Consider the following 17,332-nt stretch of genomic DNA (forward strand, 5'->3'; position numbering starts at 1 on the left):
CTCAGTGACTATGTTGGGCCTTCTGGTTCCCTGTCTGGCTGGTTATAACTCAGTGACTATGTTGGGCCTTCTGGTTCCCTGTCTGGCTGGTTATAACTCAGTAACTATGTTGGGCCTTCTGGTTCCTTGTCTGATTATAACTCAGTAACTATGTTGGGCCTTCTGGTTCCCTGTCTGGCTGGTTATAACTCAGTAACTATGTTGGGCCTTCTGGTTCCTTGTCTGATTATAACTCAGTGACTATGTTGGGACTTCTGGTTCCCTGTCTGGCTGGTTATAACTCAGTAACTATGTTGGGCCTTATGGTTCCCTGTCTGGCTGGTTATAACTCAGTGACTATGTTGGGCCTTCTGGTTCCCTGTCTGGCTGGTTATAACTCAGTAACTATGTTGGGCCTTCTGGTTCCTTGTCTGATTATAACTCAGTGACTATGTTGGGCCTTCTGGTTCCTTGTCTGATTATAACTCAGTGACTATGTTGGGCCTTCTGGTTCCTTGTCTGATTATAACTCAGTGACTATGTTGGGCCTACTGGTTCCTTGTCTGGTTATAACTCAGTGACTATGCTGGTCCTTCTTGATCCTTGTCTGGTTATAACTCAGTGAGGGAATGGGAGACAGTGAGAGGTCTATATTGTTTGGGTGGTTTGTGAAACCATAAGAAATAAAGAACATGTAAATCCATTCAGCCTGTATTAAGATATAAAGACAAAGAAAACAGCCTCACCTAACATGTTACCATGTCAAACCTACAACAGAACTCCCATTGTAAGAATACTGCATGTTGAAAACAAAGGCTCGCTGTCTGGCTGTTGGTAAGGAGAGTGTGACCTGGAGGGTGTTGGTTGGGAGATGGAACACAGGTGAGGTGGATTGACTGCGCTGCATTGGTGGTGGGGGTTAGATGTATTGGGTTTAGTCAGTCTCAGATTGACCCTGAGGGTGGTCAATGGTTCCTCATGGTGGGAGTGCTCCTTCGGGCCTGTCGTCCTAGAGCACAGCCTGGGCTCTCTCCTTGCCCTTCTCCTCCTCTCTTCTCTTCATGGCCTGGATCACAGCCATCTCTTTGGCCTCTTTCTTCTGGTTCCTGGCCTCGAACAGCAGCCTACATCGCAGGGGACACAGAGGGGAGGTTTCAATAGTATGGTAACGCATGGAATATTTACCCTTCTGTGATTTAGAGTATAGTATAATTGGAATGTCTTGGTAGCGCATGATGCTTGCAACGCCAGGATAGTGGGTTCGATTCCCGGGACTACCTGTACGTAAAATGTATGCGTGCATAACTGTAAGTCGCTTTGGATAAAACAATCTGCTAAATGGTAGATAGTGTTATTATATAATTTTATAGTGGGAGCTGAAAACGCATACCCAAAATGCTGTGCAGGTTCAGACAAATGGTTCATACACTTACAAAGTAGAGAAAGGTTACTGGGAGTAATATAGTGTGTGACTTTCTTTACTTTTCCCCAATATTATCATGATGACGTGACCTTAGCATCATTACAACTACAGAGATATTATCATGATGACGTGACCTTAGCATCATTGAAACTGCAGAGATATTATCATGATGACGTGACCTTAGCATCATTACAACTACAGAGATATTACCATGATGACGTGACATACCAGTTTATCTCACTTCTTCCTGCCCTTACCTGTTTTTGATGATCCTCTGAACAATACTATCAGTGGTGAGGCTGTTCATACTGTCCACAGTGTGCAGTATTCCTTTCTTTCTGGGCTCCTGCATTTAGAGAAACACAGTCCACACTTAAACATTCACTTAGACATTGCACGCTTTGGATAAAAGTTTGCAAAATGGCATATGTGTCACGTCCTGACCAGTATAGAGTATATTTGGTTATTGTAGTTTGGTCAGGACGTGGCAGAGGGTAGTTTATTTATGTATTACGGTTTTTTTTTGGTCACTGGTTTATGTTTGTATTTCTATGGGTAGGTTCTAGGTTAATTTTCTATGTGTAGGTTGGGTGCTGGACTCTCAATTGGAGGTAGGTGTTTTTAGTTGCCTCTGATTGGGAGTCCTATAAGTAGGTGTGTGTTTTGTTTGTTCACTTGTGGGTAGTTGTATTTCGCACTGCTAGGGAATGTATAGCCTGTGAAACTGTCACTAGTCATTCTTTGTTTTCTTGTTTTCACATGTGCACATTTATTTAATAAATTAAGATGATGAGCACGCAACCCGCTGCGTATTGGTCCACTTTCTCTGACAGTGACTTCAACATATCGTCAGAAGATGAGGATCGTGACAGAACTACCCACCACAACAGGACCAAGCAGCGGAGAAGGGAGCGGGATGCTGAATATATGGATTATTGTGAGAAGTGGACTTGGGAAGAGATACTGGCCGGAGAGGGCCCGTGGAAGAAGGCTGGGGTGGAACAGGAATGCTACCGGGGGACACGTCTGGCTAGGAAGCCGGAGAGGCACCCCCAATAAAAAAAATTGGGGGGGCACACGGGTAGTTTGGCTGGGCGTAAGAAGAGCCATAAGCCAGCGTCCCGTGAGTGCAGGAAGGAGCGAAGAAGGTGGAGAGCGCCGTGTTTCGCACTATCTCGCCCATACGCACGCACAGCCCAGTCCGCCCTGTACCAGCACCCCGCTCGTGCAGGGCTACTAGTTCCATCCAGCCAGGACGGGTTGTGCAGGCGGTGCGATCACGGCCACCTGTGCGCCTCCATGGCCCAGTCTTTCCAGTTCCTGCCTCTCGGAGTATCCCGGAAGTGAGTACCCCCAGTCTAGCACGACCAGTACCAGCAACCCGGACCAAGCTTCCCAATAGTCAGCCTAGTCCTGTTCAGCCTGTTCCCGCTCCCCACATTAGCCTTGAGGTGCATGTGCCCAGGCTGGCACATCCTGTACCAGCCCCACGCATCAGGCTTCTAGTGCGTCAGCCCAGCCTCGCCAGTCTGGAGCCGCCAGAGCCGCCCGTCAGTCAGGAGTCGCCAGAGCTGCCCGCCAGTCAGGAGCCGCCAGAGCCGCCCGCTAGTCAGGAGCAGCCAGAGCCGCCCGCTAGTCAGGAGCAGCCAGAGCCGCCCGCTAGTCCGGAGCTGCCAGAGTGGCCCGTCTGCCCGGAGCGGCCAGAGTGGCCCATCTGCCCGGAGCTGCCAGAGTGGCCCGTCTGCCCGGAGCTGCCAGAGTGGCCCGTCTGCCCGGAGCTGCCAGAGTGGCCCGTCTGCCCGGAGCTGCCAGAGTGGCCCGTCTGCCCGGAGCTGCCAGAGTGGCCCGTCTGCCCCGGATCTGCCAGAGTGGCCCGTCTGCCCCGGATCTGCCAGAGTGGCCCGTCTGCCCCGGATCTGCCAGAGTGGCCCGTCTGCCCCGGATCTGCCAGAGTGGCCCGTCTGCCCCGGATCTGCCAGAGTGGCCCGCCGTTCCGGATCTGCCAGAGTGGCCCGCCGTTCCGGATCTGCCAGAGTGGCCCGCCGTTCCGGATCTGCCAGAGTGGCCCGCCGTGCCGGATCTGCCAGAGTGGCCCGCCGTGCCGGATCTGCCAGAGTGGCCTGCCCGCCAGCCGGGCGCAGCAAGGGTCGTCCGCCAGCCGAGCGCAGCAAGGGTCGTCCGCCAGCCGGGCGCAGCAAGGGTCGCTCGCCAGCCGGGCGCAGCCAGAGACACCCGCCAGCCGGGCGCGGCAAGAATTGCCCGCCAGCCGGGCGAAGTTAGGGGCGCCACTTAAGTGGACTACGTCAGGGATGGAGCGGAGTCCACGTCCCGCACCTGAGCCGCCTCCCATATAGGTGGGTTGGGGAGGGGGGGGTGTAGCACTGTGCCGTCGTTGACGGCAGCCACCCTCCCATCCCTCCCTTTTTGTTTAGGGGATTTTTCTGTGTTTTGTGTAGGTGCATTCCGGGGTCTGCACCTTTGAGGGGGGGTACTGTCACGTCCTGACCAGTATAGAGTATATTTGGTTATTGTAGTTTGGTCAGGACGTGGCAGAGGGTAGTTTAGTTATGTATTACGGTTTTTTTTTGGTCACTGGTTTATGTTTGTATTTCTATGGGTAGGTTCTAGGTTAATTTTCTATGTGTAGGTTGGGTGCTGGACTCTCAATTGGAGGCAGGTGTTTTTAGTTGCCTCTGATTGGGAGTCCTATAAGTAGGTGTGTTTTGTTTGTTCACTTGTGGGTAGTTGTATTTTGCACTGCTAGGGAATGTATAGCCTGTGAAACTGTCACTAGTCGTTCTTTGTTTTCTTGTTTTCACGTGTGCACATTTATTTAATAAATTAAGATGATGAGCACGCAACCCGCTGCGTATTGGTCCACTTTCTCTGACAGTGACTTCAACATATCGTCAGAAGATGAGGATCGTGACAATATGTTATTATATACTATACTGTATATTATATTAGTCTTCCAAATACATTGTAACCACTTAGTAACCAAGTAACAAAGGCCTTTTAAATGAAGAAGTTCATCCCTACATTTTTCTGTGAGAATGCCTTGATGGGAAAAGTACTGTAAGCCCCATGATAAATTGTTCAACATTTTTCATTTACTAAAGTGGTGGCCATTATCCCCTTTGGTTTTCTGCTAGTCATACACTACCCTTTCAAAGAGCATCTTATACGGCGGCAGGTAGTCTAGCGGTTAAGTGTATTGAGCCAGTAACCGAAAGGTTGCTGGTTCGAATCTCTGAGCGGACTAGGTGAAAAATCTGTTGATGTGCCTTTGAGCAAGTCACTTTACCCTAATTGCTCTGGATAAGAGCGTCTGCTAAATTACGTAAATGTAAAATATACCAAGTCCCCATGGCCTTGTCGTTTGTATCAATTGGAGTGCACCAGCACATTGTTTTTTAGTAACAGACTTGTGTCAGAAAAAGGTGCAGGGTACTCACGGCATAGGGGTCAGACCCGTCTTTGTCAGGATGCACCTCTGTCTTCCCATGACACACAAGGTCCACCTGCAGAAGTAGACCACGCATGATGAGACCCAACACTAACCCACTGTAGATACCACGCATGATGAGACCCAACACTAACCCACTGTAGATACCACGCATGATGAGACCCAACACTAACCCACTGTAGATACCATGCATGATGAGACCCAACACTAACCCACTGTAGATACCACGCATGATGAGACCCAACACTAACCCACTGTAGATACCATGCAGGGTGAGACCCAACACTAACCCACTGTAGATACCATGCAGGGTGAGACCCAACACTAACCCACTGTAGATACCATGCAGGATGAGACCCAACACTAACCCACTGTAGATACCATGCAGGGTGAGACCCAACACTAACCCACTGTAGATACCACGCATAATGAGACCCAACACTAACCCACTGTAGATACCATGCAGGGTGAGACCCAACACTAACCCACTGTAGATACCATGCAGGATGAGACCCAACACTAACCCACTGCAGATACCATGCAGGGTGAGACCCAACACTAACCCACTGTAGATACCACGCATGATGAGACCCAACACTAACCCACTGTAGATACCACGCATGATGAGACCCAACACTAACCCACTGTAGATACCACGCATGATGAGACCCAACACTAACCCACTGTAGATACCATGCATGATGAGACCCAACACTAACCCACTGTAGATACCACGCATGATGAGACCCAACACTAACCCACCGTAGATACCATGCATGATGAGACCCAACACTAACCCACTGTAGATACCATGCAGGGTGAGACCCAACACTAACCCACTGTAGATACCATGCAGGGTGAGACCCAACACTAACCCACTGTAGATACCACGCATGATGAGACCCAACACTAACCCACTGTAGATACCACGCATGATGAGACCCAACACTAACCCACTGTAGATACCATGCATGATGAGACCCAACACTAACCCACTGTAGATACCATGCAGGGTGAGACCCAACACTAACCCACTGTAGATACCACGCATGATGAGACCCAACACTAACCCACTGTAGATACCATGCAGGGTGAGACCCAACACTAACCCACTGTAGATACCATGCAGGGTGAGACCCAACACTAACCCACTGTAGATACCATGCATGATGAGACCCAACACTAACCCACTGTAGATACCATGCAGGGTGAGACCCAACACTAACCCACTGTAGATACCACGCAGGATGAGACCCAACGCTAACCCACTGTACCTTTGGAGTTTCCACAAATGTTAGCATGCTCAGTCTGGTTCAAATGGCTCGGCAGAACAAGTGTAGTGTCTTGAGCCCTTACCTTGAAGTGGTCTAGTAACTCTCTCGTGACTGCATAAGGCGCACCAATCACCACCTCAGAGACATACTACAGACAGAAATAGAACAGAAGCACATTAGATTAATATACTCATCACTTCTCATCATTTTATTTTACCTTTATTTTAACAGTCCCATTGAGACCGAGGTCTCTTTCACAAGGGAGCCCCGCATACACACAATTTACAAAATGACTCTTATAAAATAGATGTACAGTATCTCTTATGAAAGAGAAGGAGAGAGAACCTACTCGACAGGCCAGCACACTGAGTGTTCTCTCATGGACGTTCATAATGGGGTAATTCTTCCCTTTGTAGCGATTCACCTCCTGAAAAATTCACACAAAACCCAAAAGTAAGAATAAGATGACGCAAATTTCCACTATCAGTGGCAGGATTTAATTTGACAGTGGGTTGGTTATAGGCATTGTGGTTTTTAAAGGCAATTTCTGATTGAGCCGAAATATGCAGCGTTTACCGTGAATGGGATCGCCGAGAACATTGTGGGATCATTGCCTTTGAAAGCCATCACCAGGCGGTAAATTGGTTAATAGACCAATAACAAAGAGTTCCAAACCTCTCTGTCAATAACAGCTAGTTTTACATTTTCCTCTCCCCACTGAGACCACTCCTAGACAGTCCTTGCAAAATTCTTGCTTGAGAAATAGTTTTTTGCTGAAAAGCCATTTTTGTCCATTTAATGCACAATTATTACAGTAATTGTTACCCAGAATGTATACTTATTGATATATAAATGGCTGCATTAGACCTATAAATCCCAGCCTAAATGATCTGTTTTACAGCTGAACTGAGGAGACAACAGACCAGATTGTGTCAAAGTGTAACCCCACTATAACATATGGCTTGTCAGACTCACCTGGTCAAAGTGTAACCCCACTATAACATATGGCTTGTCAGACTCACCTGGTCAAAGTGTAACCCCACTATAACATATGGCTTGTCAGACTCACCTGGTCAAAGTGTAACCCCACTATAACATATGGCTTGTCAGACTCACTTGGTCAAAGTGTAACCCCACTATAGCATATGGCTTGTCAGACTTACCTGGTCAAAGTGTAACCCCACTATAACATATGGCTTGTCAGACTCACCTGGTCAAAGAGTAACCCCACAAGAACATATGGCTTGTCAGACTCACCTGGTCAAAGTGTAACCCCACTATAACATATGGCTTGTCAGACTCACCTGGTCAAAGAGTAACCCCACAAGAACATATGGCTTGTCAGACTCACCTGGTCAAAGTGTAACCCCACTATAACATATGGCTTGTCAGACTCACCTGGTCAAAGAGTAACCCCACTATAACATATGGCTTGTCAGACTCACCTGGTCAAAGTGTAACCCCACTATAACATATGGCTTGTCAGACTCACCTGGTCAAAGTGTAACCCCACTATAACATATGGCTTGTCAGACTCACCTGGTCAAAGTGTAACCCCACTATAACATATGGCTTGTCTGAAAGCCTGGAAACAGCCTCCAAGAAGTCCACATGGCCAATATCTGAGAAGACATTGGTCAAGGCCGACAACAACAACAACAACTATAGTATCTACAAACTAGGCCTCTGAGTCCAGTCTATAATCGCAAACCTCTCCACACACTGTAGATGACTGGGCCCAGGTGTTTTGGCTGACCACAGGACCAGCCAGTTATAGAAATACAGAACATCTATGTCACATAAGTGTAGTGCAGCTAGGTAGTGTAACAGTATAGCTTCCGTCCCTCTCCTCACACCTACCTGGGCTCGAACCAGGGACCCTCTGCACACATCAACAACAGCCACCCTCAAAGCATCGTTACCCATCGCTCCACAAAAGCCACGGCCCTTGCAGGGCAAGGGGAACAACTACTTCAAGGTCTCAGAGCGAGTGACGTCACCGATTGAAACGCTATTAGAGCGCACCCCGCTAACTAGCTAGCCATTTCACATCAGCTACACTAGCATGAGGGGTGTTTGTCTTTCTATGGCCCAGTTTTTCTTGGTCAGGTCACATGGTCAGAAAATAACAACTCTTTGCTCTAACATGGTAGATATGAGTGTATAGAGTCACCTGACATTGATGTATCCTACCATCAGGGCCTTCAAAGCTGTCAGAGAAGGCCTTAGTAACAAGTTAAACCATTCTTATGTACACGTAACTGCCAAAATAAAGGAAACACTTGAGTAAATGAGGGATACAAAGTATATTGAAAGCAGGTGCTTCCACAAAGGTGTGGTTCCTGAGTTCATTCAGCAATTAACATCCCATCATGCTTAGGGTGACGAAAAAAATGCTGGGTAAGCCATTATTTTTGGCTACCATGGCAATGCCACCATAGGAAGACAATGTCCCCATCTACAGGGCACGAGTGGTCGCTGAATGAGCAGGAAAAACGATGTAAACCATATGCCATGGCCGTCTCAGTCACCAGATCTTAACCCAATTGAACACTTATGGGACATTCTGGAGCGACGTCTGAGACAGCATTTTCCACCACCATCAACAAAACACCAAATGATGGATTTTTTGGTGGAATAATGGTGTCTCATCCCTCAAATAGAGTTCCAGACACTTGTAGACTGTATGCTAAGGCGGAATGAAGCTGTTCTGGCTCGTGGTGGCCCAACACCATATTAAGACGCTTTATGTTGGTGTTTCCTTTATTTTGGCAGTTACCTGTATCAACTCACTTCATATTATAGACATGCTCAGGAAAAGCTCCTGGCACCAGACCTGGTAAATATGAGGAGGCTGGTGGAGGGAGACATCACCATGCGGGATTCCAGCCATTGTATTCGCTGGAATGCAACGAATGGAATGGTATCAAACACATGCAATTGAAAGTAGTGCATTCATGGAGCCACCGGACAGAGGATACGGAAGAGGTCGAAGGCTCCAGCCACATAGATGATGGTGTCCCCAGGCTGAGGCTCCTGTCCTGAGGCAAACTGGATAATCTTCTGGGACGTCTGGAGGAACTGGGACACCCCCGTCCACGGACTGTGGCCCTTCGGACCCTGCAACACCCATAATGCACAAAGACCACGAATAAATACAGTGTAGCACTTGACAAACCACGACTAAATGTTCATTCCAAGCCAGCAAAGGAATGATATCATTACACTGAGTATGATATTCCTTACAGAGGCTAATACAGGTGGAACCTCTGAGAGAGTTATTGAGTCCCCTAAATGGAATGAAGTATTGTCCATAAATGTGTTCATTGGGCAGAAAGGGGAACAACACACCATGCCAGTATGTGGCAGCTTGACTTATTAAAATCCTATAGCATTTGGTATTCAAAGTTGGTATTCAATATTCACTATGGTCTTTTCTCATAGGAGAAAATGATCACACTGCGCCAACCAGTGGCCAAATGAGTAAAACACCATCTGAGATCCCTCTTCCTGAACATCCAGTAGCCAGTCAGTCAGCACTGTGAGGTATATCTCAATGTCCGTCAGAGACCCCAACACATTCATTCAAAACTGGCCAAATATATTTTTCTCTCTCTTTCAACGTTTGAAAAAGAGAACTTTTGTTATGTAACGGTGATCATTCTAAAGTAGCGTTCTCTTTCCCACCCCCATTTGGAATCCAAACGTTGTTCAAATGTAGATCCTCTGGTCAGTTTCTGCATTCAGAGGGAACAGAGGTGGTATTCATTACCACCTGGCCAGGCCCAGAGTTTTGATTATCAACTGGGCACCACAGTAACGCCCTTTGTTTCAGAGAGGGAGTTGGCGAGAGTTGGGGGGGTACTAAATCTGTAGCAGAGAAAGTCTACCCAGGATTTGGACACAAATAGTAGACCATGACAAAGCAGTTGCTATGGTCAAGTGCACTCTGATTTTTTAAGGGCTCTTTTTTTATTTAAATGATCAAAAACAGACAGCTGTGCATTTCACAGAGTGAGCCTTTGTGGGATTTAAAAAAATAACTTTTCTTGAAGTTGTACATGTATGAGAGTAGACATGGGACCTACCTTCCCAAAGTTGTCTGTGTGCTGTTGATAGTCTGAATGGCCCTGAGGGGACACAGGAGAGGAAACAGGCTCCAGTTGATCTACTATTCAACTGGAACAATAGGAGCTAGGAGACATGACAGATACGAGCAAATCATAACTTCTACATTTTTGATGTCAACAGGAGACTAAGTGGAAATTCAACTGAAGTGGATATATACTCACCATGGTAACCTATGAGGGGTTTCTATACTCACTATGGTAACCTATGAGGGGTTTATATACTCACCATGGTAACCTATGAGGGGTTTCTATACTCATTATGGTAACCTATGAGGGGTTTCTATACTCACTATGGTAACCTATGAGGGGTTTCTATACTCACTATGGTAACCTATGAGGGATTTCTATACTCATTATGGTAACCTATGAGGGGTTGCTATACTCACCATGGTAACCTATGAGGGGTTTCTATACTCACTATGGTAACCTATGAGGGGTTTATATACTCACCATGGTAACCTATGAGGGGTTTCTATACTCACCATGGTAACCTATGAGGGGTTTCTATACTCACTATGGTAACCTATGAGGGGTTTCTATACTCACCATGGTAACCTATGAGGGGTTTCTATACTCACTATGGTAACCTATGAGGGGTTTCTATACTCACCATGGTAACCTATGAGGGGTTGCTATACTCACTATGGTAACCTATGAGGGGTTTCTATACTCACTATGGTAACCTATGAGGGGTTTATATACTTACCATGGTAACCTATGAGGGGTTGCTATACTCACTATGGTAACCTATGAGGGGTTTATATACTCACCATGGTAACCTATGAGGGGTTTCTATACTCACCATGGTAACCTATGAGGGGTTTCTATACTCACTATGGTAACCTATGAGGGATTTCTATACTCATTATGGTAACCTATGAGGGGTTTCTATACTCATTATGGTAACCTATGAGGGGTTTCTATACTCACTATGGTAACCTATGAGGGGTTTCTATACTCACTATGTTGCTGTGGTGGGCTTTGGTCATCAGTAGCATGCGACCGACCAGGTCTGTGGTAGAAACTCCCTGGGTTCGCTTGCACTCCCTGGAACAACACCAGGCCATGAGACAAAATTGTACAATTGTAGACAGAGCATAACAACAGCAATAATAATATGGTAATATATTAAATAATATATAATATACTAAACAAAATATAAATGCAAAATGCAACAATTTCTAAGATCTTGCAGTTACAGTTCATATAAGGAAATCAGTCAATTGAAATACATTCATTAGGCCCTAATCTATGCATATGACATGGCTGGGAATACAGATATGCATCTGTTGGTCACAGTAGGGTTGTGAATCAGAAAACCAGTCAGTATCTGGTGTGAGCACCATTTGCCTCATGCAGCACGACACATCTCCTTCATATAGAGTTGATCAGGCTGTTGATTGTGGCCCGTGGAATGTTGTCCCACTCCTCTTCAATGGCTGTGTGAAGTTGCTGGATATTGTCGGGAACTAGAACACGTCGTATACGTCGATCCAGAGCATCCCAAACATGCTCAATGGGTGACATGTCTGGTGAGTATGCAGTATGCTGCCCATACCATAACCCCACCATGGGGCACAGACGCACTGCCAAATTCTCTAAAACGACGTTGGAGGAGGCTTATGGTAGAGAAATGAACATTCAATTCTCTGGCAACAGCTCTGGTGGACATTCCTGCAGTCACCATGCCAATTGCACGCTCCCTCAAAACTTGAGGCATCTGTGGCATTGTGTTGTGTGACAAAACTTCACATTTTAGAGTGGCCTTTTATTGTCCCTAGCACAAGGTGCACCTGTGTAATGATCATGCTGTGTAATCAGCTTCTTCATATGCCATACCTGTCAGGTGGATGGATTATCTTGGCAAAGGAGAAATGCTCACTAACAGGATATAAACAAATTGGAGCTCAAGATTTGAGAGAAATAAGCTTTTGTGCATATGGAACATTTCTGGGATTTTTTATTTCAGCTCATGAAACATGGTACCAACACTTTACATGTTGTGTTTATATTTTTGTTCAGTGTATATTATTAACAACAGCTTTAGTTAAAGGTTCATTCCAGCTTGAGTAACTCTCACCTGTACCTCCCTGACCTCTTCACCTCTTCGTATGTGTCCTTCCCATCCACTGTTAGTGTGATGTCATCTGAAATGACACATTCAACATGTCTGCTATATTCTGATCAAGGCGACAGACATGAGATACTTTACAGGAGGTCAAGGGGCAAGATCGAACCATTAGATACTGGGAAAACACGAAACAGGATATTACCCCCAAAAATATGAAAACTAAATAAAATAAAAGTGTATTGGTCGCGTACACAGTTTAGCAGACGTTATAGCGGATGCAGCGAAATGCTTGTGTTAATAAGTTACTATGTCACTGCGCTAATATGTTACTGTGTTACTATGTTACTGTGTTACTATGTTACTGTGTTAGTATGTTACTACTGTTACTGTGTTAATAAGTGACTGTGTTACTACTGTTACTGTGTTACTACTGTTACTGTGTTAATAAGTTACTGTGTAACTACTGTTACTGTGTTACTACTGTTACTGTGTTAATAAGTTACTGTGTTACTACTGTTACTGTGTTAATAAGTTACTGTGTAACTACTGTTACTGTGTTACTACTGTTACTGTGTTAATAAGTTACTGTGTTACTACTGCTACTGTGTTAATAAGTTACTGTGTTACTACTGTTACTGTGTTACTATGTTACTGTTACTACTGTTACTGTGTTACTACTGTTACTGTGTTACTATGTTACTGTGTTACTATGCTACTGTGTTAATAAGTTACTGTGTTACTACTGTTACTGTGTTACTATGTTACTGTGTTACTGTGTTAATAAGTTACTATCTTACTGTGTTACTATGTTACTGTGTTAATATGTTACTGTGATACTACTGTTACTGTGCTACTATGTTACTGTTACTACTGTTACTGTGTTACTACTGTTACTGTGTTAATAAGTTACTGTGTTACTACTGTTACTGTGTTAATAAGTTACTGTGTAACTACTGTTACTGTGTTACTATGTTACTACTGTTACTGTGTTACTACTGTTACTGTGTTACTATGCTACTTTGTTACTACTGTTACTGTGTTACTATGCTACTGTGTTAATAAGTTACTGTGTTACTGCGCTACTATGTTACTGTGTTACTATGTTACTTTGCTACTATGTTACTGTGTTAGTAAGTTACTATGTTACCCGGGTGGCTCAGTTGGTAGAGCATGGTGTTTGCAACACCAGGGTTGTGGGTTCGATTCCCACGGAGGGCCAGTACGGAGAGAAAAAAAATGTATGAAATGTATGCATTCACTACTGTAAGTCGCTCTGGATAAGAGCGTCTACTAAATGACTAAAATGTAAATGTTACTACTGTTACTGTGTTACAATGTTACTTTGTTACTATGTTACTTGTGTTACTATGTTACTGTGTTACAATGTTACACTTAACAATACAATGAAAATAAGTGAAGTTCTACTCTACTATTTCTGAGTCTACTCTACACTACGTGGTGTTACAGTCAATTAAAATGTTCTGTTTCAGAGCTTCAGCAAACCTATCAAAGACATGGGGGGGGGATGTTCCTCTCTCTCTCTCTCTACAAACAGTTGCTGAGTGGACTATCCTGGTTAAATAAAGATTAACTGAATATTCAGAACCGGCCCACCCATTCAAGTATCTCATCAAACTCACCTCCGTGCACACAGAAGTCACTGGTGTACTTGTCCAGGGTCTCCAGCGTGGTGACGTATGGCGCTCCCTCCACTATCTCATCCACCCACTTGATGGCTCTCACCATCTTGTATCGTTCATCCTGGGTGAAGACCGGGGGACCCTTGTGCTGTGAGATCTCACCTACAGGGTGACGAGGTATTATTACTAATGGTCACTGATATTCATCAAAACACACCGACCACCAGAAGCTAATAGCTGTAGAGAGTGTTTTCACCTGGCATTACAGGGACAGTTTATCTTTTAGTATTTTGTTCGTTAGAACACTGTTAACATGATCCCCCCAAAAAGTGTCCATATCAGCAGTTACATTTTCAAGATAGAGCACTTTCAGTACAGAGAAAAAGCTGTGATGACGATGAAATGAGTTGAGTGAACTATCCCTTTAACAAGTGTCCGGTGATCAGTTCCGGTCCACATTTAGATCCATGTCTGCACATTCACAGCTGACGGTAAGAGACACATTTTATGACCATGTTTACTATAGACGAGTCATGATGACCATATTTACTATAGACGAGTCATGATGACCATATTTACTATAGACGAGTCATGATGACCATGTTTACTATAGACGAGTCATGATGACCATATTTACTATAGATGAGTCATGATGACCATGTTTACTATAGACGAGTCATGATGACCATATTTACTATAATCGAGTCATGATGACCATGTTTACTATAGACGAGTCATGATGACCATATTTACTATAGACGAGTCATGATGACCATATTTACTTTAGATGAGTCATGATGACCATATTTACTATAGACGAGTCATGATGACCATGTTTACTATAGACGAGTCATGATGACCATATTTACTATAGACGAGTCATGATGACCATGTTTACTATAGACGAGTCATGATGACCATGTTTACTATAGACGAGTCATGATGACCATGTTTACTATAGATGAGTCATGATGACCATATTTACTATAGACGAGTCATGATGACCATGTTTACTATAGACGAGTCATGATGACCATGTTGACTATAGACGAGTCATGATGACCATGTTTACTATAGACGAGTCATGATGACCATATTTACTATAGACGAGTCATGATGACCATGTTGATTATAGACGAGTCATGATGACCATGTTTACTATAGACGAGTCATGATGACCATGTTGATTATAGACGAGTCATGATGACCATGTTTACTATAGACGAGTCATGATGACCATATTTACTATAGACGAGTCATGATGACCATGTTGACTATAGACGAGTCATGATGACCATGTTGACTATAGACGAGTCATGATGACCATATTTACTATAGATGAGTCATGATGACCATATTTACTATAGATGAGTCATGATGACCATGTTTACTATAGACGAGTCATGATGACCATGTTTACTATAGTCGAGTCATGATGACCATATTTACTATAGACGAGTCATGATGACCATGTTTACTATAGTCGAGTCATGATGACCATATTTACTATAGATGAGTCATGATGACCATATTTACTATAGACGAGTCATGATGACCATGTTGACTATAGACGAGTCATGATGACCATATTTACTACAGACGAGTCATGATGACCATATTTACTATAGACGAGTCATGATGACCATGTTGATTATAGACGAGTCATGATGACCATGTTTACTATAGACGAGTCATGATGACCATGTTGATTATAGACGAGTCATGATGACCATGTTTACTATAGACGAGTCATGATGACCATATTTACTATAGACGAGTCATGATGACCATGTTTACTATAGACGAGTCATGATGACCATATTTACTATAGATGAGTCATGATGACCATGTTTACTATAGACGAGTCATGATGACCATATTTACTATAGACGAGTCATGATGACCATATTTACTATAGACGAGTCATGATGACCATGTTTACTATAGACGAGTCATGATGACCATATTTACTATAGATGAGTCATGATGACCATGTTTACTATAGACGAGTCATGATGACCATATTTACTATAATCGAGTCATGATGACCATGTTTACTATAGACGAGTCATGATGACCATGTTTACTATAGACGAGTCATGATGACCATATTTACTTTAGATGAGTCATGATGACCATATTTACTATAGACGAGTCATGATGACCATGTTTACTATAGACGAGTCATGATGACCATATTTACTATAGACGAGTCATGATGACCATGTTTACTATAGACGAGTCATGATGACCATGTTTACTATAGACGAGTCATGATGACCATGTTTACTATAGATGAGTCATGATGACCATATTTACTATAGACGAGTCATGATGACCATGTTTACTATAGACGAGTCATGATGACCATGTTGACTATAGACGAGTCATGATGACCATGTTTACTATAGACGAGTCATGATGACCATATTTACTATAGACGAGTCATGATGACCATGTTGATTATAGACGAGTCATGATGACCATGTTTACTATAGACGAGTCATGATGACCATGTTGATTATAGACGAGTCATGATGACCATGTTTACTATAGACGAGTCATGATGACCATATTTACTATAGACGAGTCATGATGACCATGTTGACTATAGACGAGTCATGATGACCATGTTGACTATAGACGAGTCATGATGACCATATTTACTATAGATGAGTCATGATGACCATATTTACTATAGATGAGTCATGATGACCATGTTTACTATAGACGAGTCATGATGACCATGTTTACTATAGTCGAGTCATGATGACCATATTTACTATAGACGAGTCATGATGACCATGTTTACTATAGTCGAGTCATGATGACCATATTTACTATAGATGAGTCATGATGACCATATTTACTATAGACGAGTCATGATGACCATGTTGACTATAGACGAGTCATGATGACCATATTTACTACAGACGAGTCATGATGACCATATTTACTATAGACGAGTCATGATGACCATGTTGATTATAGACGAGTCATGATGACCATGTTTACTATAGACGAGTCATGATGACCATGTTGATTATAGACGAGTCATGATGACCATGTTTACTATAGACGAGTCATGATGACCATATTTACTATAGACGAGTCATGATGACCATGTTGACTATAGACGAGTCATGATGACCATGTTGACTATAGACGAGTCATGATGACCATATTTACTATAGATGAGTCATGATGACCATATTTACTATAGATGAGTCATGATGACCATGTTTACTATAGACGAGTCATGATGACCATGTTTACTATAGTCGAGTCATGATGACCATATTTACTATAGATGAGTCATGATGACCATGTTTACTATAGACGAGTCATG

At 43.8% G+C, this 17,332-nt stretch overlaps 1 protein-coding gene across 2 annotated transcripts in view; it reads right to left on the reverse strand.

The window, feature by feature from the left end:
- Positions 1–674: 674 nt before the first annotated feature.
- The window catches only part of LOC106601930 (ethanolamine-phosphate cytidylyltransferase), a 62,138-nt gene continuing 45,480 nt past the window's right edge, over positions 675–17,332 (reverse strand). For both annotated transcript variants that reach the window (XM_082972859.1, XM_082972860.1), the window contains exons 3-13: positions 13,984–14,145; positions 12,353–12,419; positions 11,235–11,319; positions 10,231–10,272; positions 9,124–9,262; positions 7,682–7,764; positions 6,492–6,569; positions 6,225–6,290; positions 4,858–4,923; positions 1,660–1,748; positions 675–1,103 (exon numbers count right to left, since the gene is read on the reverse strand). In XM_082972859.1, the coding sequence (XP_082828985.1) occupies positions 989–1,103; positions 1,660–1,748; positions 4,858–4,923; positions 6,225–6,290; positions 6,492–6,569; positions 7,682–7,764; positions 9,124–9,262; positions 10,231–10,272; positions 11,235–11,319; positions 12,353–12,419; positions 13,984–14,145 (992 nt within the window). In that variant the 3' untranslated portion in view covers positions 675–988. The remainder of the gene's footprint in view (positions 1,104–1,659; positions 1,749–4,857; positions 4,924–6,224; positions 6,291–6,491; positions 6,570–7,681; positions 7,765–9,123; positions 9,263–10,230; positions 10,273–11,234; positions 11,320–12,352; positions 12,420–13,983; positions 14,146–17,332) is intronic.

Source organism: Salmo salar, chromosome 03 (genome assembly GCF_965601325.2).
Source record: "Salmo salar chromosome 03, fSalSal1, whole genome shotgun sequence".
NCBI lineage: Eukaryota > Metazoa > Chordata > Actinopteri > Salmoniformes > Salmonidae > Salmo > Salmo salar.